Raw genomic sequence first — 27657 nt, 5'->3', positions numbered from 1 at the left:
ATTCAATAAAAATATATTTAACATATTTTTATCATAGTATTAGTTGAAATTTTTATTATTTATTTCAGCACTAGTATTTTTTCATTTTAAAGTCTTTATTAATTTTAAAATTAAAATTTCAAATTTTATTTAATTTGATTTTATAATTTGTATTTAAATTGTAATTTATTATTAATTAAAAATATTAAAACTAAAACATAAATTTTAAAATTTAAAATTTAAATTTTAGTTTTATTTAGTTTGTGTTACGGAACTTACCTAGAACCGGACGGTGGTTGGACTTGTTTGTGAGGCCCAAGCATAGGAGGAGTGTGGTCTCCGACTTGGTTTACGTCTGGGAGCCGCCTCTGAGTTGTGTATGTGAAAGAATGGGGGATGGTACCTGCAAAGACACTCCGATGCCTAAGTCAGCATGGGGTTAAGCAGGTTTAGAATGTATTGGAACTTCTGAGATACCTGAGAAGTGTCAGTGTATTTATAGTGGTGAACCCATAACCACCGTTGGTGTAGTTCCGTTATTTATGGTGGATAACCGTCCCTTTATCTTAGGGAGGTTGAGATATGGCTACAAGAAGTGGGTAGAGAGATTTTAGGGGCAGTTACTCATTTGAATGAGTGTTTATCTGCCAGCTAATCTTCGTCCCGACTTCTTTAGAGCAAGTCGTGGTAGGGACCGACTTCGTAGGGCGAAGGTCGGTATAGGACGAGGCTCAATCCTTTGGATTGGGCTTTTCGTTTGGACCCGGGCTTTATCATTGGGCCAGGGTATGAACAGATTGTATTTTAAATGTGCATTCAATTTTTAAAAAATTCTAAATTTATTGGATGAATTTATTTTAATATTTTTTTAATATTATAATAAAAAGATAAATAAAAGATAATTTTTTTAGATAACTATGTTTTTTTTTAAGTCTTGGCTTGAAGAGATTAAAGATCAGTGTGTGCTAGTGTCATTGAGTTTAGGAAATTAGTTTTTGTTTATAATATTAATTGGCTTGTTTTTTATGATGATTGGTTTTTTGTGATATCTGTTTGGGCCCAAATTTCACAAAAAAAGGAGTGAAACTGCTTAAAATTACCGTATCATTAGCATAATCACCGCTCCCTAAGTTTGGACTCGTGCAGTCAACATTTTTATTCAACCCACTACGTGTCGCTTGATTACAGGCTAACTTAGGATAGCCACGCTAGTCACCCATCCTAACTAGTCACCACAGACAGCACCATATATATATATATATAATTTAAACTATTCTTTAGATAACTTGTAATAATATTTTAATATTTTATTGAAATTAAAATATAAATTAATTTTTTTAATTATTTTTAATATCTTATTTTAATTATATAAATATTTTTTTTGTTTTAACGAATAATAATCTATACTATTTCTAAATTTATTTCAAAAATATACCTCCAAAATATGTTTGATACATGGACACAATAATTCAACAGTGTGGTATTTGAAATGTGTCATAATTCAACAGTGTCTGTAACTTATAGTTTTTAATTGAATGGTTCTATTACTCTCTTTGTTGTATCCTTTTGCGTATTATATAGCAAATAATTTTTCTTATAAACCGATTATATGTCGCATTTCATTTTAAGATCATAATAAACCATCTTCAACCTAACTCCCGAGTCTAATTACACGAATCAAATATATAAGCTGTTCGAAATTATTATTATCCTTTAATCATAATTGGTTTTCATTCGCATCAGCATACCCGTGCAATCAATAGTAAAAAAAAATATATAATAATTTGGTGAACAACAATGAAAAAAGAAGAAATGGTTTGATTTCCTCGTAAAGATATCTAACGATATGTCCCTTTTACTATCAACATCAATGTTGAAAATGCATAAAACATGCAACAACGAACGATAAACAATAAATCAAACATAACAATCATCTGCCACAAAGCAAAAGGGGTTATCACTACTCGGCTGTTGCCACATGGTGCGCGTCTCTTAAATATATAAAGGGCCATCATCCAACACTTGCATTTCTCCGAAAAAGAATAGAGAACTTTAGAGAGAGGCCCTTTGACTTCGTTTATATAGTATGCAAACCAGCTAAATCATTATTTATCTGACTGAAGGCCAGAGACATTGAGAATTTGTCAATTTGAGATAATGAGATCAGGTAGGGTGAACGAGGATCCAAAATTTGAAAAGTGAAAAATTAGACCATTGGTGAGCTAAATAGAAAGTAAATTTTAAGAGGATAATCCAAAAGGATATCCCTGTAAACTACCAAAAAAGGGTAAGTCCTAAATAATATGGAAAAATGAGAAGCAAAAATAATATCAAAATTCCTCTTTGCCCACAATTTACTGCTCATCAAGAATTGTCCCCTTCTCGCTAACATAGATACCATCAAGGAACTTCCGAATATCTTTGTTTTTGACATGGCATTTCTGTTGTAAACCATAAAACACAAGGGGAAAAAACAGAATTACAATCTAAGCAAGGGCAAAAGATGAACAAAGTTAGGAGTCAGAGGGAAAGAACTGAATACCTGGTTAATGAGGGCACAAGAGCGCGAAACAAGCTCAATGTCATTACCATCCACGATCAACTCATCCTTGACCTTTTCAGATCGAACAACAGAAACTCCCTCAAGCATGTCCACTTTCCTCACCTGAGAGTATGGCAACCAAAGACATTTCACTTTAATAACATCATAGCATATCCATTGCAAGATGCCTAGCTTTCTTCAACAGTACTACATAAAACAGCATTACCCAAAACATGTAATACCATTACTGACACTTGTGACCATGACGTATAACAGAATAGCAGAATACACAGAATGCTGAAGAATAAACCAAAAAATGAAAAGACACCAACTTCAACGATAGTGTCAAAAGCATATCAGCAAGTGAAAATTTTTTGAAAGCAGCCCCTGCCTTTGCCGGGGAAAGAGGGAAAGCATCACTAGAACTAATAAGCAATGTATAGTATAGTAATAGTAATATTGCTCCATTGAAAAGTAGTAGGACTTGGCTAATGAGAGAGTGACATTTTGGTTAACATTTGAATAAAATTTAACCAATTCAAAAACAAACACTCCACCAGCAACTTGTTCATTGATTTAAAAACCTTTTAACACATTTGCAAAAGCAATTCACATACATACATTTCTTCACAACAAACAATACATGTTCATGCTTAATAATAATAAATCAAAAGCTTTGATTACAAACAAGTATCTAATATTCTCAAAATTCATCCAAAGGCTTATTTCATAGAACGAAGACCTATCACAATTGATTAACCAACGAAAGTATCAAATAGACCCTGAAATTTCTGTATACCACAGTATCTTAAACCATGATCAAACATGGCAGTGTCATATGCAGAGGGTAATCCAAATTCAAGGCTATCAGCACCTATTATTTAATTATTTGTAGTTAAAAATCAGTCGCAAGTCTCACTAACTCAAGTTTCTAAATTTTTGAAAAATTAAATCAAATGCATTGAATAAAAAAAATGCACGACTTTACAAAACGACATTCATTCTGATATTCGGTGCTCTTAATGCTATCAATAAAATTTATAACTAACATAAATTATACTAACCGCAGGGGAAAAATCCACGTTTTAAGAAAGAAAAGAAACGAACCTTCTTCTCGCCAAGGAAGTTGCGGATCTCGATGGAGGTGTTGTTACTAGCGATGCTAGCATTGATCGGAAAGTGAGCATAGACGAACCTCATCTTGTAACGATAGCCCTTGGTGACGCCGGTGATGAGATTCTCGACGTGGCTGAGGGCGGTTCTGATGGCTGCGGAGGTCTTCCGTGAGCCAAACCAGGCGTCGATCTTGAGCTTCTTGTTTCCATTCTCGTCCTTGATGAGCTGGAAATCAAGGTTGAGGTGCTTGAAATCGCGCACAAGCTTGCCACGTGGACCTTCCACCTCGATCACTTTGGCGTGGACCTTGATGCTCACCCCGTCGGGAATGTTCATCGTTTCCGATGACAAAATCGTCTTCATTGTTTCTCTCCGTAGAGCGTAGGAGGGGGTTAGGGTTACTGTTACGGTTAGGGTTTATAAAACCCTAATTTAGAGATGGTTGCTTATATATGAGGAACAGGAAGGGGAAGAGAAAGAGAGAGGGAAGGTCTGAGAGCAGAAGGACGAGGCTATTGGGCTGTTTAGTAGTCGGGCTTCAACTTCTTGTGACAAGTTTAATTATCCTTTTTAAAAATCACAAAAGAAACACAAGAATTCAAAAAACAATGGATAGACCAAATTGGGTTGGTCTGGTCTGTTGTGGTTATTAGTTTATTAGTTTTTTTAAATAAGTGTCTAGAGTTCAATTTTTTTTATGTATATTGTAATTATTGATTAATGATAAATTTTTAAATAAAATTTAAATTTATAACTAATTAGAGTGTGTTTGGCAAATACGTTCAAAGAGAAAAAGCACGTTTAATCTTTTTGAAGTTTCAATTTTTTGTTTGGCTAATTTTTTATTTGGCAAAAGCAGAAGTGATTTTGTATTCAAAACCACGTTTACAAGGGGACTGGATCCTCTCTGGTGAAAAAAAAAACTAGATGGTGTCAATTGTGATCTCTCATCCTTTATTATTCTCTCTCATATTTAATTTTGGTCCCACTTATAAAGTTAATGGTGAGAGATCACACTTCATTTCCTCAAGTGTTAAAAAAACTGGAGAGAATCCATTTTTCATTTACAAGAAGTAACAATTTCTTGCTTCTGCGTTTCACTAACGGGCTTTTAGCCATTTACACTAAACATCTATTTTTCCTTTACCAATTTTATCTTCTAGACATGTTATTGTATTATTTATTAAATTTTTATTATTTCTCTTTATATGAGTTCTCTTTTTTAATAATTGTGATTTTTGTATATTATATATATTATTATCCTTTTATAATATAATTTATTGATTCCATTAAGGAAAGTAAATTAAACAAAAAATTAATCATAAATAATAATAATAGTAAAAAACTATAAGGTACTAAAAAAAGAATACTAAAAAAATTAAAAATATATTATATAAAACACATTATCAAGAACTTTTATATTTATTTCCATCACTACTAAGGTAAATATTTAATTTTATTATTTTTAATATTCTTTTTTATAATTATAATGCTGGTATATATAATTTTTTATTATAATTTTTTTATAATATAGATTATGATCTCATTAAAAAAAGACAAATTAAATAAAAAATTAATCTAAGGTATTAATAAAATCATAAACGTTGAATTTCAAAATAATATTGAAAATAAGATTATTGAGAATATTAGAACAAAAATATATAATTTATATTTCTTATTTTTAATATAAAATATATTTTTCTAATTTTTATATGTTATTTTTATTTTAATAAATAAATATTAATTTTATTATAAAATTAATTAATAAGATTATTCAAATATCTAAATTAAAATGATAGGATAATATAAAAAAATTATTTAAGTTAATGTCTATTTTAGTAACTTTTCATTTAAAAGTGATTTTAAATAGTGTAATCCAAACAATATTTATTTTACTATAATCCATTTTAATATAAAGATTGCCAACCATAAATCACTTCAATACAAACTTACTTTTCATCAAAATCAAGTTTGTAAAATCAATTGCCAATAAGTTATAGCTCAAATGGCATAGTCTCCCTGTACTCAATTAAGAGGTTGTGAGTTCGAGTCTCCTATCTTTAGTAAAAAAAAAAGTTTGTAAAATTAATTTTATTCAAACTCTCATTTACAAGCGGTAATTCAATCACACACTTAGTCTTTGACTTACCAAGTTAAAAATCTTTAATATGTCAAATTGAGAAATACTATGAAAAAAAAATCCAATTGTAAATTTAATTTCATCAGTTTGGTATAATTAAATTTTGTTTGAAGAATCGAGCTAAAACAAACTGAATCAATTTGGATTGGCTTGATTTTGGATTTTATAATAAAGCTTTTGTAAAATATAAAAAGGTTTAATTATTTTATTAATTTTTATAGTTTTGCAAAATTTTTAATTAGGTTTTTATATTTTTTTTAATTGAGTCTTTACACTAATTTTTTTTTAATTAGGTCTCTATATTTTTTTTTTATTTGGATTCTTACACTAATTTTTTTTAATTAAGTCTCTATACAATTAAATTTATTGTCAAGAAAGACCTAATTAAAAAAATATTTGGTGCAAGAACTAAATTAAAAAAATATATAGAGACCTAATTAAAAATTTTACGAAACTAGAAAATCAACGAAATAATTAAACTATATAAAAATTTAACCTTTAACAGGAAATTTAGTAAAATTATACAAATGTACAACTATTTACCACAAAGTATTCATACAAAAAATGCATTAGCATAATTATATTTTATTATATGTATATATGTCATAAATATATAGTTATTACTATAAATATAAAAAGCATTATGTATAAACAAAAGATAGCCACCAAATTAATCATATAGTATATTATGTATATACATATATATTTTATTTCGTGTATTTTTAATATGTATTTAATATTCTAATCGATCACTAATTTTTATGTATAGTATAGTATAGTTGTATTTATATATAATCATATTCAGTTCAATATTTTGCATGATTTGGTTTCTAAATCCATCTGTTTAACAATGTACTAGTGTCAAAACAAATAATGATCAAATTGTAAAATTTTTGTCACAAAAATTCGTGTCATGAAATTTTAAGTATTCTAAGAATTTAAAATATATGTTAGATAAATACACATAAATTCTCTTTTGTTAGATTTATAATACTATATAATAAAATATTAAGGTGCCAATATTTTTTGTCTTGAGCTAATGTTTTACAATTTTTTATTAAAAATATTGTTTAGCTAGCATTTTTTTTTATTTGCACTAGGATATTTATCAGGTTGGAAGCCGAATGATTAATCTCTCGAGTACTGCAAAGGCAAAGTGGACGACCCTCCCAAGCAAGCAGATTCCATTTCCATCCTCCAGTAGTCCAACACCAAAAGAAAATACAAAAAAAAAAAAAAACAAGCTTTATGCCTTTATTAGGTGAATAATTCTGTGGTTGTCATTTGTTTTTCTTCACCAATTGTGATAAAAACTAAAAACTTAAACCTACCGTTATGATCTAACAGTGTGTGTTATGTTTTGTCAATTATAATCAATTTTCTTTTACAAATAATGCTATATGAATTATGGCCCAATAGAATTTGTTATTTTAATAAAAAAAATTTGTTGAATCCTAAATTTAACTCCCACACAAAATTGAATTTCATAATTTTTTATTAATTAAATGCAAAATTATCTTTTATCTCCTAAGTTTTATATTTTATAATGTTGCAAGTTTGTTTCTTTATCAAATTTACGAGATATATCTTATCTCTCAATCTCTGTTAAAAAATAATCTGAATTTCAATGTCTAATGAAGTAGATTTTTCATCAATTTAAAATCCTAAGTCATACTCTTAGAATTAATTTTGATAGATTTCTTACATCATCCCATAAAATACCTAACTTAAATTAATTTGCCTATGTAGGATTATGTAGATGACAATAATAATGTTGACGGGTTCTACAGAAATTTGGAGAATCCATTGTAAAATATAATGAGTTCTTGAACGATGAGATCTTCATGGATGCTAACTTGGCAAATGTAGAAATTGTTGCTTCTGAACCCAATGAAAGTGCTCATTTTGATTAATTGGATGAATCCTATAAGATTGACGGGTGAGAGGACATAGGAAAGACTGAGTTCTTGAATATTATAGATGTTGATATAAAAAGATATTATTTCAGTGATCTAAGAGTGGCTTTTGATTTCTACAATGCATTTGCCAAGTCAATGGGATTTAATAATCGAAAAAATAAGATGCGAAAGCACAATGAGGCAATCGATCGACAAAATTTTGTTTTTTGTCGCATGGGCTTCCGACGAAAAAATGCAGATAATATGCAGACCAGAAAACAAGAGCCTAGAGCTAAAACTAGATGTGGCTGCAACGCAAAGGTTCAGGTGTCATTTGATGTGTTAGTGGTTGCTAGATTGTTTTAGAATTTTCTTATTTGCACAATCATGACTTTCTTTCTCCAATTGTTACTGGAATGCTTCCTGGTCACAGAAAATATCTGCTGCAGATATTGAGCAAATAAATATATTGAGTTGCACAATCATGACCTTCTTTCTCCAATCATGACATATTTTTGCAGCACTCTCAAGCCAATCTGGTGGTCACCACAATGTTTTCGTTTTGTCCAGGGACTTGTACAATCAAGTCGCACAGCAACATTGACGGTTGAAGGGTGTGCTAGTGCAGCTTTTCAATTTCTGAGAAAGATAAAGTCCATTGACCCAGTCATGGTTAGATATGAGGTTGATAGGTTTCACTAGATAAAGAATTTATTTTGGTGTGATGGAATAAGCCAAATGATTATCAATTGTTTGGTGATGTATTGTCTTTTGACGCTACTTACAAAAAGAGCACATATCATTGTCCATTTCTCATTTTTTCGGGTATCATAACCGCACAGTTGTCTTTGCTTCTACTCTTGTGTGTGATGAGTCAGAGCAAATACATATTTGGTTGTTAAAAAATTTTCTAGAAGCAATAAAGGAAAAAGCTCCAATTTCAGTTATCATAGATGGTGCCCTATCAATGAAATATGCAATAGAAAATATTTTTTTTTAATACACATCATCGCCTATGTGCTTGTCACTTTATTCGCAATGCCACAATAGGTAATCCTAGGTTCACATCGCAGTTTAAGAAGTGTATACTGGGTGATTACAAGGTTGGTGTATTTCGTAATAAATGGGATCGGATGGTTGAAAAGTTTCATGTGCAAGAAAAGCAATGGATAATTGACATGTATGATAATCGGCATAGTTGGACAACGACACATATCCGTGAAAAGTTCTTTGCTAGGTTTAGGACCACTTCTCGATGTGAGAATTTGCACTAAGTTATTGCAAAGTATGTCAAGTTCAGGTATAATTTAAAAGATTTTTTAGAGCACTTTGATGGATGTGTTACCTATATTCGTTTTAAGGATTGTCTAGCAGACTTTGAATGTGCATATGGAGTACCTGTGATGCAAACCCGTTTATTGTCATTGAAAAAATCTGTAACTAATTTATATACAAGAGATGTATTTTTTCTATTTCTCTCTATTATTATAAGGTTTGATTCAATGAAAGTGTTAGATTGCATTGATGTTAGTTTTTATGTGTTATACACGGTAGTTAAATATGGTAGTCCTAATGATACATGTTAAATATGTTTCTATGATTTACCAATGGAGTTTACCTGCTCTTGTATGAGGATGGAGTCATTTGAATTCCTTGCGAATACATTCTATATATTTTAGTTAGACTTGATATTTGTGAATTGCCAAAATATTTAGCTTTAAATAGGTGGACCAAAAATATGAAATAACAAATACAAGATACAAAGGAGTTCACTTGAGATTGTTTAAAGTCTATCCAATACTAGTGATTGTTGGATTATAGATTGGTGGCCACACTGAATGCTGCTGATATTGTTGGTGCAGTTGCTTTTGGTGGTGCAATTCCTGCCACTGATATAGTTTCTCGTGACCCCCCATTTGTAGAAGGGCTAAGGATAATACCAGACAATGATGTAGTATATGACAAAAGCTAGGGCATAATAAAACTACATGTCCAGATTGGAGTAAGTATGATGGGGGTTCACATGAACGACATAGTTAACTATAGATGATGATGCATATGAGACTATGTAGGATGAGAAATAAGATTTCATTTATGAGAAAGATGAAGGTAAAAATGATGTAAATTCTTGTTCTGAATCCAGCAGAGATCAAGTGAGACATTCTTCAACTTTGATATTTTATTTACTAGCTACTTTGGGGTTCTTCATGTGTTCCTCATAAATTTTGTGTTATTTCAGGATATGGAGATAGATGACTCTAATTCTGAATTTGGAAATGAGGATGATGGAGCCAATGAAATTAATTAGTCCTATATTACTTTTGTTGCATTTAATTTTTAAGGAAAAGTATAGATAAACAACTCCTAACTAGCCAACTTTAAACAATTGTAATTAATATTTATTGATTTTATATTTTTTTTAAAATAAAATTTAAATAATTACTAATTAATGACAATTTTGAAAAATCAGGATTACCAATTAATGACAAGTTGGTTGGTAGTTGGCTGGTTGAAGGTTGGTTACCTAACAGAGTTCAATTTTTAATGTGTATTACTTGTTCTAGGTCAATTTACCTTTACTTTAACCTTTAGTTTTCTTTTTTAAATATGGATATCTTCTATTTAAATACACCCCAAATGTGGAGAAGTAATCGTGTCTAATTTGGTGTGCGTTGGATTTGAGTTCTAATTTTTAACTGTGTCTAATTGATTTTTTGTTATTATTAGTTACCTATTTTAGATTACATTGATGAAAGATGAAAGTTGAGAATGAACAGGAAATTTATGTTAAAAATTTGAGGAATTTTTTTATTTTGTCTTTTTTTTTGTATTAGTGTTTTACAAGTCTGAACGCTTGGATCTTATATTACTCTTCATACAATAACAAGGATACTCAAATTCATACACTAGTCATGTTATGTAGATTAGCTAATGATAGACCATATAATGACAAAGTTAAGTCCTTTTAATTCCAATCCACTCATTAGTTATACTATGTAGGTTAGTTGGTGGTAGATCATACATGTTTTTTTTTTTTATGTTAATAACATAGTGCTTTAAACTCTTATGTTCTCATTTTCTTATTTTTTTAATAATGGGAAGATTTTTAACTATTACTTCGATTAGTTATTTAAAAAATTTTGATTTCTTTGTTTCTTACAGCAAGATTGCTATGTTGTATCAGTTTAATTCATGCTAAGCAGAAGAAATATTATAAAACCATGTTTTCTTTTATTTGTCTATGTAACTTTATAATACAAAAATCGAGTAAAAAATCGTTTAAATATAACTAAAATTGTTTAAATCATAACTATATATAATTATCTTATCATACAAGTTCTAGCTAGATAGATGCGTACATGAACAAAATAAACATTTTAGAACTCAAATTCTAATACCAAGTTAATAACTATAGAATATAAATATTTTTTAACTCAAATTTAAATATCTAATTAATTTTTTTCCACAACCATATTCCACCATTGATTTGTGTTTATTTGAATGTCTTGCTTCCTCTCGTTGCTATCAGATAATACAAGCTTTAATGTTCTACTTATGCGGACTTTTTCATCCTTAAGCTACATATTCACCAAATTGGCACTTTAATAATACAATGATTATACGTAGAGCTAGACAACTCAAAGTGTGTACGCTTACCACTCTGAAGACAAATGGGGTGAAGTGAGACTCTATATTCAGTCATTGCATAATCCAACAAGTAAAATTTTTACTATGCCAGATTATTAAAGTTTGATTAAAACCACAAAGAAAAAATGTGCATTAACAAGAGAAGCGAAAGCATACTAACAAGTGGTCTACCTTGATTCCAGTTGCAGTAATCCATTTGCTCGAACTATTTCCCATTTTACAAAATGGTCCTTGCCTGGCATCCCATGTTTGAAATAATCCTTTGATAATATTATTTAAACAAGCACTTGTTCCTATAACCATAGCTGTATGAGACTCAATGAACCTTATTTTAGCATATCATGGCACTTGCTATATTGAGATGCTTACTATTACTTTCATGTCCTAGAGTCCTTTTCCTCACCATATTTTGGTGAGGTTACCTTGTCTACGATTCTAAAGACCATAAGATATCAATGACCAACACTCTCCTTAATTGGAATATATATCTAAAATTTTAAAAATTGTTTGATTTAAATATCATAAACACAACAAATAATATATATTTAAATTAGTTTTTTCTCTAATTTTAACTATTTAAATTTGTTAAAGTCAGTGGATTTTTTTACCCATTTAATATTCTTATTGGGTTGCATGAAATCTTTTTCATAATCTCTAAGCAAGTCATCTAGTGTTTTATCTTTGATGACGTCCTCCTAGAATTTAAAAAATAATGTATACTATAATACACACAAAATATGAGACTAGTCAATTCAAATTGTACCAAGTCCAATTAATCATTTACACAATTGTACAACTTTCACGACACAACATTCATATTGGACTTAATATATGCTACATTGTTACACATATTTTGAACTATTATGCTTAATTATTGAGATTACTACAAATGATGGTGTTAAGCTCCATGGTGTCTTTTTGTTGTTACTCTGTTCATATGTTGTTCTAATGGCCATTAGCTTACATGCAGTTTTAAAGTATAATCTTTTATATTATTGTTTCAATGTGTGAATCACTAAAGAATTAATGAGTTATTGTTGTTAATTTATGAAATTTTAATCGTTAAATGCAAACCTCTTCTGAAATATCATGTCTTGGGCATGCATCTTAGCTACGCTCTAGAGATTCTGTAGTTTCCATGCTTAGTGATCTCTTTTTTACAATGAAGTTCAACAAATTGGAAAAACAAATTTTAGTTCAATATTATCTTTATGTAAGGTTTTTCACCGAGATACTTAAAAAGCAACAACTTACTCCCCGTAAGGTGATGAACAGAAAATATATGCCTTAATTTTCTCATGTTCTTTTCTTAGGTTCAAGTCAGGGACCGGTTTGAAAATGCATGATAACCCTACTAACGATGCAAAATTGTGATTAACTTTTTTTTTCAGATAGGAATGTCCTTTTCGATGTAGCATCTTGGGGATCCAGTTGCGTACTTAGTGTTTAAATGAGGGTGTTGTGATGGTTATTCTTTGGTGTTGTAGACGATGATTCGCATTTGTTTTACGATGGTGGAACAGTGCTTGAAGCATTTTTTATTTAACTGTATTTACTACATTTTTTCCATTCATCGACATTAGGAACGAAAGCATATTACAAGATAAAAAATGATATTTATAAATTGGAAAATGGATAACATGCAAAGTGTTATCGGTGTCTAGAATCTTGTCATGCTTCCTATTGCCATTAAATTTTTCTTAGAATTGGTGTCAGAGGGAGCTTTTTGGGTTGGTTTAACCCTATGCAGTGGCTAAGACATGGTTGTAATAACGTGATTCCTCGAAGTTACCACCTTGTTAATTTTGGAGGTAGCATATCAACTGTATCAACTTCAACAACTTCCTTTGGCTCCTCATCGACATCACTAAGCAAGGTAATCAGGTTTATTTCTTTATATGTGAGCTTAAAAACTTTTTTCTATGCATTGAGTTTCATGGTAGATGCTAATTTTAGTTGTTCTTAGACCCTTTCAGTGGCACCTTTGCTGAACACATCTGGACAAGGTGACCTCATTTTTTGTTTCTTCTCCCGCCTTCCTTTGTTTCCACTACTTGAGTCGCCATTGGCAAGAAAGATAGATTTGACATGAGCAATGGCATTTATCTGCATATGATTTTTTCTAATGTCGTCAACCTTTTTCCGGAGTAGTCGTATCTTAGACAGCAAGATATCCATCAATGTGTTATTCCTCTCTATATTGAAAATGGCTGAAGCAATGATCCTTGTATTCTATTGCATACATGTTCTTTTGTGAGGGTGATTTGCTATTGAGGAGTGTATGTGTCTTCTTGACTTTAGCTACCTTATTTGTTTCCACATAGCTTCACAATATTCACCAAATTGGCAAAGCACATGTGTAGACACTAATGTCATGCCACTGCCAATGAGTGTACATAATTTTGTCTCTTTTGTGAGCCGTAGCAAATAGTACCGCATGCTCTCTTTTTGAAATGTGTCTGCTGCTATTGTACCCGTATACGAGTTGCCCAGGCTGTATTGGCAAAGTTATGGACATATATGTCGTTTGGTTTGTCCTTACAATCATATTAATAGACTTTCACATAAATTTTTGAGTGAGTGATATGAATTTTTTGTTAAAAATCATGTCTTTCTTTAAAAATGTTGTTATATAACTGTGGGCGTAGTGAAATTAAAGAATTTAAATGACTTAGAAAAGTTTATGTGGAAGTTTATAGATTACGGTGTCATTAGCTTAATTAATAGTAAGATTAGACGTTAGATGAAATTACATTAAAAATAAAATTTGTGCTTTAAAAGTAAAATAAACAATTTACGTTTATACTCTTCATCATGTTAATCTAATTTAATTTCTCAATTGAGAACAAAACACTTAAATGAGCACTATGATTTGTCGTGTTAAAATAATTGATATTATCATTCCATTAGAGTAATTGATATCATATATTTGAGAATATATTTAAATCTATTTTAAAGAAACAAATATGGGAATTTTGTTGTTGGAGTAATGGCTTAAAGAAATTTGTAAACAAGAGGCTAGCTTTGCCTTTGTTTATCATTATGTAATCATATACTAGGAAAAGCACAACTCAGGCATCCATCTCACGCATTTATCCTCCCAACTGCATTGTTCAATATCCATACATGATCATGCCTTGTTCAAAATTTTTTCGTACAACCCTATTTTGGCAGCAATATGATTCCATACGACTTCCTATATCCCATATTGTTCCCTATATAACATATGTTTCACGGTTCACTATTGTACACATAAGGAAAAACATATCACAGAAAAAATGCTTCAACGAAATTCCTGAACTTGGAGGCCTTTTACAGCACCAGCTCTGTTTCACAAGTTTACGATAGGTAATAATATTAAGATCCCATCTTTAGTGTTTATTTTAATATGAGTTTTAATTTGTTGGGTCCATCTATGTTGACTTATCTAACTATATTGTTGACCTTATGCTTTTAGTGATACTTTTGCCAAGGTTGAGAGCAACCATGACCATGCTATCCCGAAAAAAATGGTGGATGTTAGACATGCTGACAAAATCAATGGAGTAGACACTATAAGAAAAATATTGAGTACCATCAGATTTATCGTCAGATTTAGTATCCCAGAGTAGCGGTGGATTTGAAGGCATCAAATTTGTCAAGTCAAATTATTACTGGTGGATTTACGTTTTCGACAGTAAATTCACCGGTAATAATTGGAGGGAAACCAAAAAAATAGGCGCGTAAGTTAGTATCAAATTTACCATTGGATGAATTCGCTGGTAAACTCATTTAGTGAAAACACTACGTTTTGGTGACTCACGATGGTTTACCATCCGATTTTTTGATGGTAAACTCTGGGATGTTAGACATGCTGACAAAATCAATGGAGTAGACACTATAAGAAAAATATTGAGTACCATCAGATTTATCGTTAAATTTAGCAACCCAGAGTAGCGGCGGATTTATCGGCAATGATGGCATCAAATTCGTCAAGTCAAATTATTACTGGTGGATTTATGTTTCCGACGGTAAATCCGCCGGTAATAATTGGAGGGAAACAAAAAAATAGGCGCGTAAGTTAGTATCTAATTTACCATTTGATGAATTCGCCGGTAAACTCATTTAGTGAAAATGCTACATTTTGGCGACTCGCAATGGTTTACCATCCAATTTTCTGATGGTAAATCCAACAGTAACTATGCTGTAAATTTGAACTGCGAAACCCTCTTCTCATTCATTCGAATTTGTCTTTGTCTTTCTCTCTAACCCTCTAACCCTCTCACCTCTTACTCTTTCTCTACCTTTCTCATCTCCTCAGCAGCCCCATCCTCTCCAGGAGCCACTCCTCGTCGTTTTCCCTGTCACCGTTGTAGCTGCTAGATTCTGAACGAGTTGCTACCACCGCCGCCAACACCGTTGCTTCTTCCACCATCTATGCTGCTGCTTCTACCGCCGTCTACCCCGCTACCGTCTATGCCGCTTGTTCTTCTCAGCTCTGTTGCTATTCTTCAGGTAATGCTTCTGAACTTATGATTTTCTAAAATTCTAATTAGTTGATATAATTTATAAGGTTTGTTTGTTATTTTTCTACTTCTGGTTATTATTGATTATTTAGTTATGAATTTAGTGTACTAAATTTGTTTGAACTTAGAGTTTTCTAATATTCTAAACTTAGGATACTGGACTTGTTTAGTTTCAATTTTAATTAGAACATGTTTTGACTTGTGTTCCTTATTTAGTTCTGAACTTAAGGTACTGAACCTGTGTTGAGCTTAGATTTTTCTAAAATTCTGAATATAGGGTACTAAATTTGTTTAGTTTCAATTTTAATTAAAACATGTTTGATTTTTGTTCTTTATTTAGTTCTGAACTTATGGTACTGAAGTTGTTTTGAACTTAGGATTTTCTAAAATTTTGAATTTAGGATACTGAACTTGTTTGTTTCAATTTTAATTAGAACATGTTCCGATTTGTGTTCCTTATTTAGTTCTAATTTGTTCTATTTCTAATTAAAACATGTTTTGATTATTGTTGATTTATTCTGAACTCGTGTTTATAATTTCTAAGGTTAAATTTTTGTTTTGAATTTCTGATTATTGTTGATTTGTGTTGATTATTATTGATTTGTTTTCTTTATTTGGTTTTGATTAAAGACTCTGATAATAAGTCACATTAATTTTTAATATGTTTTAAAAGTGAAAATGATAGTAAATTAAAAAAAATCAAATATGAGATCATTTTAAATGACTTATGGATGACTTTTTATTTGCATATAGACAAAATTATACATCTAATAATATATATTCCATATATTAGTTAGTCAAAATAAATCTTCCTAATCATGGGATCATGTTCCTTATCCCATATAAATTTCTCCTGCACAAAGTAATTCAATAACATTAGTTAGTCGAAATAAAATACAGTTAATTCAACAACATTGATTTCTTATCGTCCACTTCTGAAACCATCGCCCCTGGTCTCAACAAGGATCTTCGTGTAGCTCGGCCATGGTTATCGTACATGGACTTAATCACATTGGATATCTCCTGTGTACATGTATTGTTATTTGGTGCAAACCTATCAATGAAAAATTTAAGATTAGCAAACACATAAAAACACATAAAACTTAACAAATTCAAAATATGTTGCGGATAAAAGACATTAAAATAGTACTCGCGCTGTCATGCCATCAGGCCGAATCCTCCTCCATATGACGAGTGGTGGTGGAGAGGCATCCATTAGAGGATTCTGGCATCACGGTCTCTGTCACTAGAGTTGGAGGAGACATAGCAAAAAGAGCAACGTAGTTGGGATTTGGGACCATGATGAATAGCTAGTCCGATAGACCTGCCTATGACGTCACAAGGGTCGACGGGGTAGTCGGGGTAGAGGGCGATGACTGAGAAGTCCCTGTGGTACTAGTTGAAACCTTCCCTCTACCACGACCACGAGACCGACTCGTGACACCTCTGCTACCTGTCGTCATGTCTGCAAAGAGAATACCAATTAACACTAATAAGCATATACAACACAAATTCTTCAACATTTTTATTATTTCAAAAAACTTTTGACATAACCACCCTAAAATTGGACATATATCCACCTTTACAGTTCCCATCCAATCAACCTCAATCCACAACATCAGTCAAAACTCAATTAAATTCACCAAATCTAAAAATATTAATACACATACAAAAGATAACAACAATTTATGGTGAATTAATGAATTTGTATAAAAGTAAAGTTTTAAAGTGTGATATGTAGTGATTGAAAGTAAGTTCACAAACAAACCAATGTGGCATTATATCACTACATACAAAAAACTCAATTATTACAAGAGACATATTATCAAACACTTGACATTCAAAAACATCAAACATATCAAATAGCACAACCAAATATTCATTCAACTCTAATTAACAAGAAGTCAATATTAACAATATACTAGCTACAGTAATTCATAATATTTCCAGCAGAATATCCAAACAAACAATTTTAATCGATCAATTCATTCATAATTCCAAATACTTTTCAACAACTTAAAACCTAACACTTTAAATCTAACCTATCTTAATAACCTAAATCCTCTAAAATAAAAAATTATTCTAACTCGAGCATAATACTAATTAACAACTAAAACCTATAATAATACTAAGGATAACTAAAATAAAGATTGAATTTAATATTAAAATAAAGAAGAACCTGGAATGCAGGAGTAGTGAAAAGAACAAAGAAGGGGGCGGTGGCAGTAACGACGGTAGTAGCAACGACAGTAATGACAGTAGCAGCAACGACAGCGGCGGTGGGAGAATGTTGGAGGGCCGGCACTGTTGGTGGCGGCTGGCAGAGGTGGGTGGCGGGGTGAGAGTGAGAGGGGCCGCCAAAAAGGATGTCGAGGAAGAAGGTTAGAGAGAGAGTGGGCTGCAAAGGGTAAAGGGAGAGGAGGCGGCAAAAGTGGGCTACAGAAGGGCTGCTGGCAGCGGCGAGGCTGATGAAGCGGTGGACAGATGTTAGAGAAAGAGTGGGAGAAGAGAAGGCAAAGAGAGAGGAGGATTCGAAATGAAGGAGGAGAGGGTTCGCGCTTCGAATTTTATGGCTCGTTACCGTCAAATTTTTTGGCGGATAAATATGGCGGTAATATTTTGCGAGTGACCAAAATGCTGCGTCGCACTAAATTGAGTTACTGTCAGATCTATCCGACGATAACTCTGATGGTAATGAATCTGTGCCAAGTTTCCTATTTTTCCTCCGATTGTTACTAGAAACTTTACTGTCAAAATAGCTAATCCGATGGTAAATGTTTGACACGATAAAATAGTTTCACTTTTCGCCTGTAAATTTGACAAAAAAATCCGACGGTAACACACAACGCTAAATCCAACGGAAATCCGATAGTACTCAGCAATTTTCTTATAGTGATCCAAATGTTTAGATTTGCTTCAATTATTTTGGGATATCAATTGGGATTGGAAATTATTTTAGTATTTCTAAAACTCAAAAAAAGTGTCTCTCTTTATTTTGAGTCATTTGTCACATAAACTAATTTTTTTCTTGTCAAATTAAAAGTTTCTATCATTAATATTATCTTAGTTAGGTCTCTCTTTCTCCTTAATTTCTAAAGTGCAACTAGTTAAAGTAATCTAAGAGTGAAAAAAGACAAGAGGGGTGAGCTCAAAAGAGAAAAAAAAAGTCATAGATCGAGTGCAAACATGAGTGACCTAATCCGAAAGGTACACGTGAGAAGATTGTTGTGAGGTCTTCATTATTCTTTTTACAAGTTTCTAAATCAGATTCAATGAGGATTGAGGATGATAATAGTGATGATGAAAGAATCTCATATTATCTGAGAAAGGTTTTCAAGATGTAAATCCCTGCCTTTCAAGGAAAGAATGATGTTGAAGCATATTTTGAATGGGAAAGAAAGGTAGAGTTTCATGTTGCATCCTGTTAGAGGAAAAAAAAGGTTAGATTGGTAGAAGCCAAATGTTCTGACGATGCTCGTATTTGGTGGAATGAGTTTGAATGGTCTAGAGGAAGGTACGGAAATAGACCAATTTTCATATGGGAGAAGATAAAAAAATCATGAAGAACCAGTTTGTGTCATTATCATACCAGAAGGAGTTTCTTAAAAAGTTTCATAGGTTGAAATAAGGATCAAAATATGTAAAGAAATACCATAAGGAGTTGTTGAATTTGATAAGCATGACTAATGTTGAAAAGGGTCTTAAAGTTCTTATAGGGCACTTTCTTATTGGACTAAACAAAAATATTGCAGATAAAATCAAACTTTACCATCATGCAACAATGGAGAATTTAGTCACTTTGACCACTCAGGTGGAAAAGCAGCAACAACTTATAGCAACTTGACTTTATTCAGACTCCAATTTTATGAGGATTTCTAAAGAAGTAAAGTTTGAGGATAAAACAAAATTCAAAAAGGATTTCAACAAGAATCATATAAATCAACTTAAGAAAAAGAGTTCTTTTAATCCTATCTTTAATTCTTCTTCAAAATTAGTTATGGAAAAATTTGTTGAGTATGCTGTAAATAGATATGTGTGTTGGAGGAACCAATAGAGCCAAATTTTTAAAAGGGATCCTTGGGGTGTGAGCAATTTAAAAAAATAAGAGAGAGAAAAAAGAATTTGAGAGAAGAAGAAACTGAGAAAAAAATGAGTATTTAAGTGAAAAGAATCATTGTTTGAGTCAAAAAGAGAGTTTTGAGATAAAAAAAAAAAAAGAGAATATTGAGAAAGAGAAGTCAATGAGAGAACAAGAAACTGAGAGCAATAAACACACTTGTGAAAAATATCTAGAAAATTCTAGCTAAGATAAGAGTGCATTAGTATCATTGAATTTCAAAGAGTGTTTAATTTCTCATATATTTAACCATGAATTGCTTAGTGTTTTTATGTTAGATTTTTAAAGTTTTGCATATTTATTAATACATTTTGAGGGTATTAATGTGGATGAAAAAAGAGAAATGTAACTAATTTCATTCTTTTGTGAGCGTTATATGAAATATCTCTCAAGTATTCAACATATGACAAGATATTATATGCTTTGCATTTGATAATTCAAGGGATCTTAAACAAAAGGCATGCAAAGTGAACTAAGTTGTTAGATTATTTTTCATATGTGATTAAACAAGATAATGAGAATGTGCTTGCTCATGAGTTGTCCAAAATATATGATTTAATAACTACTCTTACTCCTAACTTGTTAGTATTTGCATATTTGAAGAATGTGTATGTAACTAAATTTGATTTTTGCGCTATATATGTTGCTTGTGGGCATATTAAGTTAAAGTGTCATAGTGTAATAAAAAGAATTTCAGATATGTTATCTACATATTTTTGTTGGCCACTTAGATGTAAAAGTGTTGGAGAAATTTATTCTGATTACATTGCATGTAAACAAGTTGAATCTCAAACTTTGTCAAATATATTGTGCAATCCTTTACTTATTCACTACAAGAAAAATGCTGAGTATCGTTGGATTTAGCGTTGCAAATTAGCATCGGCTTTACCAGCAGATTTACCAACGATTTTTGGTGTGGGGTTCGTCATGTCAAATCATTACTGGCCGATTTCTATTTTCGACGGTAAATTTTCTGCTAATAATTAGAGAAAAATGAGGAAAATAGGCGCGAACTTTAGCATCGAATTTACCATAGGAAAAATCCGACGGTAGCCACTTTAGTGAAACGTTGCGTTTAGGCGACCCGCACTACGTTACCGTCAAATTTATGTTACGGTAATCGTGTCCTAAATTTGAACTGCGAACCCTCTTCCCCTTCATTTCGAATTTTGCTCTCTCTCTCTCTCTCTCTCTCTCTCTCTCTCTCTCTCTCTCTCTAACCTCTCGCCTCTCACTTCTCTCTAACCCTCTCATCTCTTCTCTCCATGAACATCCTCCTCTCTGCCAGCCCCTCTGAAGGCACCATCTCACCATTCTGCTGCCATTGCTGCTGCAAACGCCTTTGCTGCCGCTGTTGCAAATGCTTCTACCGCCGCTTCTGTTTTTCGTTCTCGGCGCCAGCGTAAGGTCAGAAGCTCCTGCTATTCTTACTTATTATTATTATTTATTATAAAATAGGATTTGTGTTTATTATTGTTGATTTGTGTTGATTATTCATTTGGGTTGCTTAGTGAAGTTTTCATTATATATTTTTTTCATTATTGTTAATTTGTTCTTAATCTTTTATTTGAAAATTATTTTTTGGTGGCTTAATTTCCTTTTCAAGTTACTTGTGCTTCAATTAGATGATAATTTAGAATCAATTAGAGAATTTATAAAAATTGGTTTGACGATGAACAAATTAAAATAAATGATATGATTTAGGGTTTGTTTGTTTTACAAATTTTGAATGCTTTGAAAGTTTAGCAAATATGAGTATTGGAGTTGCTTAATAACAATGCTTGAAGCCTCTTGGTGGGTGGATTAGGATTTGGACCCTTGTATGTTCCCTTAATAACTATTGAAAAAATTAAAACAGAACAGAATTTAAAGTTACATAACTTTTTCATATAATGTGATATGAATCTGAAACTTATTTGAAATCAAACTTGGAGGTGTCTAGTATAACTCTACCAAAATTTAAGAGCGATAAATTAGAATTAAATTTTTCATGATTTTTGTAAAAACTTTGCTGCCTATTATTTTTCAGAAATTGCTAGGACAGGGACAAAACTTTGAAAAATTGTACAATTTCAATTTTAAAGCAATTGTAATGAAACTTGATTTAAATTAAAGCTTAGGAGAATGTATTTCTTTAACTAAGTTTAACGTAGTTTATTTTGATTCAGCATTTTGAATGATTAGTGAATATGTTTACCATATTTTTAATTGGTATATGCTCTTCACAGACATGACAACTAGTAGAGGTGTTGTAAATTAGCCTAGTTGTCGTGGTCGTGGTTATGGTAGAGGGAGAATTTTTGCCAGTATCGCTGTAAATTCTGGATCCTCTCCCTCTACTCTAACTACCCCAGTGACGTCACAGGTTGTAGCTTCATGACGACGCTGCCGCCTCCATCCGCTCAGCAGCCCACTATCTCGGTGACGCCGCCTCCAACGACGGATGCTGCCTCCAACGACGGATGCCGCATCGCTGGAATCCTCTCACAAAAGCCAGCCAGCTAATACCCCTCCACCACCTCCCATCGTACGGGTGACGATTTGGCCTAATGGAGGAATGGCGTAAGTACTACTTTAAGTGTTTTATAAGTTAGAATTGATTTTTTCATAATTTTTTGTAAAAACCTTGCTGCATGCTATTTTTCAGAAATTGCTAGGACAAGGGCAGAACTTTGAAAAATTGTATAAAATTTAATTTTAAAGCGATTGCAATGAAACTTGATTTAAATTAAATCTTTGGATAATATATTTCTTTAACTAATTTTAACATAGTTTATTTTGATTAAGCATTTTGAATGATTAGAGAATATGTTTACCACATTTTTTATTGGTATATGCTCTTCGCAGACATGACAACTAGTAGAGGTGTTATGGATCAGCCTAGTGGTCGTGGTCGTGGTTGTGGTAGAAAGAGGATTTATGCTGGTATCATTGGGAATTCTGGATCCTCTTCCTCTACTCTGACTACGCCGATGACGTAATAGGTTATCGGTGCATCGGACCAGCCGTTCATCATAATCCCGAACCCCAACTACATCCCTGTGTCTACAGCTACGACGTTGCCTCCATCCGCTTAGCAGCCCACTGTCTCGATGATGCCACCTCTAGCGACGGATGCCACGACGCCGAAGTCCTCTCACGGAAACAAGCCAGCTGATGCCCCTCCACCACCTCCCATCGTACGGTTGACGATTTGGCTTGATGGCAAAATGGTGTAAGTACAACTTTAAGTCTTTTATATGCTGAAAGTGTTTGATAACTCGTGATTACTGATTGTTGATTATTGATTCTAGTTTTAGTAGTTTTAGGGTTGTATGTTTGAACTGCTGAAGTGTCTGCTATATCGTGATTAGTAATTCTTGATAATTGATACTAGTTTTAGTAAATTTAGGGTTATAGGTTTGAATTGCTGAAAGTGTTTGATATATCTTGTTTATTGATTATTGATTATTGATTATAGTTTAGTGCATTCCAGTTATAAATGAAACTCTACCGAAATTTCTAAAAAATCTTTATATATTATGGTTATTTGCTTTTGAAGTTTTAATTCATATTGTCATATTGGTTTGTTTGTAAATTGTTGATAGGTTTGTGTCAAACAACAACGTATGTACTCAGGAGATTACCAAGGTCATTGAGTTAATGAAAGATTATCCATGGCCGAGCTACAAGAAGATACCCTCTAAGACTAGAGAGCGATGATTTTAGAAGTGGGAGGTAAAAATTTAATATAGTCAAACCTTCTTGACTAGTTTATATCTTTTATTTTGTTTAATACGATATATTTTGATTAACTAATTTAAAAGTTTTTTTGTGCAGTTGAACTTTATATAGGACAAGGAGCACGATCTCATCATCAGGAAGATATAAGACCATCGTATGGGTAGGCGACTGTAACAGATGTTGGAGGATGTACGTGAGAGGTGCGACCACCTTACTTCTTGGTTCTACCCGAAAATCAAGAAGGCTCTATACGTTCATTGGGAGACCGATGAGGGGTTCAAGCATTGGTGTCTCACAAACAGAGCTAACAGCGGTATCGGCCAGGTTGTCCAAGTATACTAGTAGCTCAGCGACCTTCATGAAGACTAAGGTCAGGCTGGTATATAACTTTTCTAATTTTAATATTAACTTAGTTATATTCTTTGATATGTCATTAGTAGGCATCTTAACATATTGTTTTAATTCAACATGTAAAGTTGAAGTCGTTAGATCACGATGCGATATTGGCGGAGACCTTTAACTATACCTACACTTTAAAAGAGAACAAAGAGAGATTTGCTGGTCAGCGGTCTGCAGATTATTATGTGAGTACATATCTGATCTTTTGATATAAAATTTTCAATTAACTATACAGTTGTCATTCTAATCATAATAACATGTGTTATACAGGAGTCCTACATATAGAGATTGGAGGCCACAACTCAACAATCTCAGCAAAGTGGGAAGGACGCTAGTGGCTCTACTGCTTCAATCGTCGATCCCGATGCAGTTTAGCGTAAGACCGCCTCAGCACCGTACAAGAGCTGCATATATGGGTTGGGTCATTCTTCACTAGTAGCCTCCACACCTCCACGTCTGCCTTTGCCACCAATAGAGCCGTCGATTTTGAGGAAGGCATTGATTTGAGGCTGCATGTGCAGGAGCTCACCTGGAGCCTTCACGAATAGGCTCAGGAATTGAACGAGACTCAGGAGAGGTATCAAAAGATCCTCACATGAATGACAGACACGGATGAGCTCAGGCTGGAGTGGAGGGAGCAGTTGGAGCGACTTCAGCGGATGGAATAGCAGATGACGGTGTACTAGACTCAGATGCGCGCTAGTGGCAATGACACTGCTGGTGGCAAAGGCGCTGCTGGTGGCAGTAGTTCTGTGGTGGGACACAGACATCACATCCTTCTTCGCGCCTCAGCAAGACCACGGAAATGACGACGATAACGACTACCAGAGTCTTTATAGTTTAGGGCTTTGTTTTACTATTTCATTGTATTTGATTTATTTGACTTTTAATTTATTTGAACATTTGATATTTAATAATATTACATAATTGGTTTCTATTATTTATATTTGACCACTAATAATGTGAAAAATAAATTTAAATAAAAAATTAAAATTAAATTTTTTTTTACCAAAATTATGTCACAATATTTTAAAAAATTCACATTACTGTCGGATTTACTGAAGGTATAATCCGATGATAATAATGCAAAAAATAGTATATTGTGGTACCAAAATTATTATCGAAAAAATTCGCTGGTAACCAAAAGATTTTTCGGACAGGTAATCTACTGCAGAATCTGACGGTGATTACTGTCGAACAAAAAATTTGATGGTAACTGATTACCGACAAAGTTTATACCGTTGGTTTTATTCATTTTTTTCGATGGTAATTTTAACAGTACTCAGATTTTTTTGTAGTGATTTCTACTCATAGATGGATTGATATTGTTATAAATCTTCTGCTTGTTTTTCCTTGGTTTTAAAAACATAATTATAGCATTGTTCTTGACTTCTTGTTGTAGACAAAATTAGTATGATAGTATTTTAAATTGCATATCAAAATATTAAACATTCCACACACATTGTTAAGTTGTTTTCCAAACATATTAATTATGTTCTAACTTATGCTAGTTATTTGGGTGATCATATCTTGCATGTTTAGAGTGATTTGGATACTTATTTGTTAAACATTGAGCTTTCTTATAATGATGCAATTAATAACTCTGAATTTATGGATGCTTTTTACTAGTTTGTATTTGATGCCTTTAACTTTGAGTGATGTTACTTTAGGTGGTGAAAGTAAGAGGCAAACGACTAAATTTAAAGAAAAGGCTCATAACATAGTTAACAAGAAGGACATGGCCAAAATTCAATGAGTAAAGAAGAGCCATCAAAATATGATTTTTGAACTAGAAAATTGGGTTTGGATTCATTGAAGAAAAGAAGAATTTTTTGAAAAACTATACTTGGTGCTAAAGAAGATGGTACATTCTAAGTGTTGGAGTATATCAACAACAATACCAACAAGATAAATTTAATGGGTGAGTGTTATACTTTAGTCGTGATTGATGTATTTAATTTTTCTCCTTTTGATATATATGCAAATTCGAGAATGAATTATTTTTAGGAGGTAGAGAATAATATGTGCTCAGGAGGGCATTTTTGTTATTCTAAAGTCAGAACAGAATGATAATTTTGTTATGTTCAAGAATTCAAATACTAAAAAACTTACACTATGTCAATCTTAGACATTAAAGAGACTAAGAGTTCGTCTCAAAAAGAGTTGTCTTGAAATGGCGGCACTCATAAGTTTCATTGGACAAAATGAGAACAATAAGAAATTCAAAAGTTCCTTTTAAGTTCATTGAAAAGAATAAAATTCGAATTTATTTTATTATAATTAAATTTTATTTTGTTGTTAGAATTTGTCAAAAAATTTTAGGCACTTAAAATTTAAATCAAAACTGGTATATTCTAATAAGATTAAATCTAATTTAAATTGATTATCATATTTTTAGGATTTTATATTTAACTCAAAAATTTAGTTAGAGTCAATTTTAAAATCATATCTTTTATTTAATTTCAGATTTTATTGTTTTATGCTAGGAAGATTTGGCCCATTTTAGATTGATCAATTAAGGATCTATTTAAACAAAGTTTGTAATCTACCCAAAAAAAATTGTAAGATATTTTAAGTAGCTTTTGATGAATAAATTTTATAGATACTATTATACACGTTTTTCTATATGTATTCAAGTGAGGTGAGTAAATTACTTTGGTTGTTACAGAAAAAAATAAAAAATTCAACCTAAAATAATTCTTAGTGTTAGTTCTTTCAATTTTGTCCTTTGATTTAGATTATCAAAGATAGATTCTTTAAAAATCTAGTAAAAACATCCTTTCGATAATTTAAATTGCTAAGAACATATTATTTAGAGGTCTAATAAAAAAATTCATTTCTATCTTTTTATTTCCGTTTTGTCTTCTTTTGTTTCTCGCCTATGTCCTTATCACCTTCTTCTCAATAATTAATTTTAAAAAGCAAAATGCTACTCAATTAATATTTATTTAGCCAACACCTTAACCTATATATTATATAATTCAATTTTAACAACATAAAAATTTAATTTGTAATACTTCAGTTAATTTTTCTTAATTACTTTATATATTCACTTTTCACATATTATCTCAACTAACATCAAATTCCTAAATAATTACTAATTGATTTCATTTATGTTGACTTTTTTGTTTCTATTTCTTCATTATTATAAATGTTTTTCTTTTTTATTCAAATTTTCGTAACACTATTTTACCTTCATTTCTTTTTCTTTCATCTATATTTATCCATCAATATTCATTTTAAAATCAACTATTTTAAAAATTAGACACACATCATCATGTGTCACATATGATGTTTCACCTCTAATCTTATATTCCTTAATTAATTTTTATTGTATATCGTTTAAATTTTTAGTTCCTTCTTTTTTTTTTTAAAAAAAAAAGGCCAATTGACTTTATTGTAATTTTTTAATTAGTGTGATTGATTTTTTCTTTAAATAAATTTATAGAAATAATTTATTCAAATATTTATACCAATATGTATTACATATTATTAAGTTTTTTTTCTCAATTTTTACTTATTAAATTCTCTATTTTTGATATTAATACCTCATTATATTTTAGTTACTTTTGTAATTAATTCTTTTTATA

The 27657-nt window shown here is 31.6% G+C and overlaps 1 protein-coding gene across 1 annotated transcript; it reads right to left on the bottom strand.

Moving 5' to 3' along the window:
* Positions 1-1812: 1812 nt before the first annotated feature.
* On the bottom strand, positions 1813-4229 carry LOC107609679 (large ribosomal subunit protein uL6). Its single transcript, XM_016311693.3, has 3 exons — positions 3629-4229; positions 2522-2644; positions 1813-2420 (listed from the first exon to the last, which is right to left on the bottom strand). The coding sequence occupies exons 1-3, from the start codon at positions 3998-4000 to the stop codon at positions 2334-2336; spliced, it is 582 nt and encodes a 193-aa protein (XP_016167179.1). The 5' UTR covers positions 4001-4229; the 3' UTR covers positions 1813-2333.
* Between the last annotated feature and the right edge of the window lie 23428 nt (positions 4230-27657).

The sequence above is a fragment of the Arachis ipaensis genome, chromosome B7, assembly GCF_059453495.1.
Source record: "Arachis ipaensis isolate K30076 ecotype BB chromosome B7, ASM5945349v1, whole genome shotgun sequence".
Taxonomy (NCBI): domain Eukaryota; kingdom Viridiplantae; phylum Streptophyta; class Magnoliopsida; order Fabales; family Fabaceae; genus Arachis; species Arachis ipaensis.
The sequence above is the reverse complement of the archived record's forward strand: the minus strand, read 5'-3'. Positions and strand labels throughout refer to the sequence as shown.

Bases quoted from the DNA above. Each gene is read 5' to 3' on its own strand.
- LOC107609679 (XM_016311693.3), bottom strand. From the start codon at position 4,000: ATGAAGACGATTTTGTCATCGGAAACGATGAACATTCCCGACGGGGTG. The intron at 2,645-3,628 runs GTTCGTTTCTTT...CCATACTCTCAG, and splicing joins ACTTCCTTGGCGAGAAGAAG to GTGAGGAAAGTGGACATGCT. The intron at 2,421-2,521 runs GTATTCAGTTCT...GGTTTACAACAG, and splicing joins CTTGTGCCCTCATTAACCAG to AAATGCCATGTCAAAAACAA.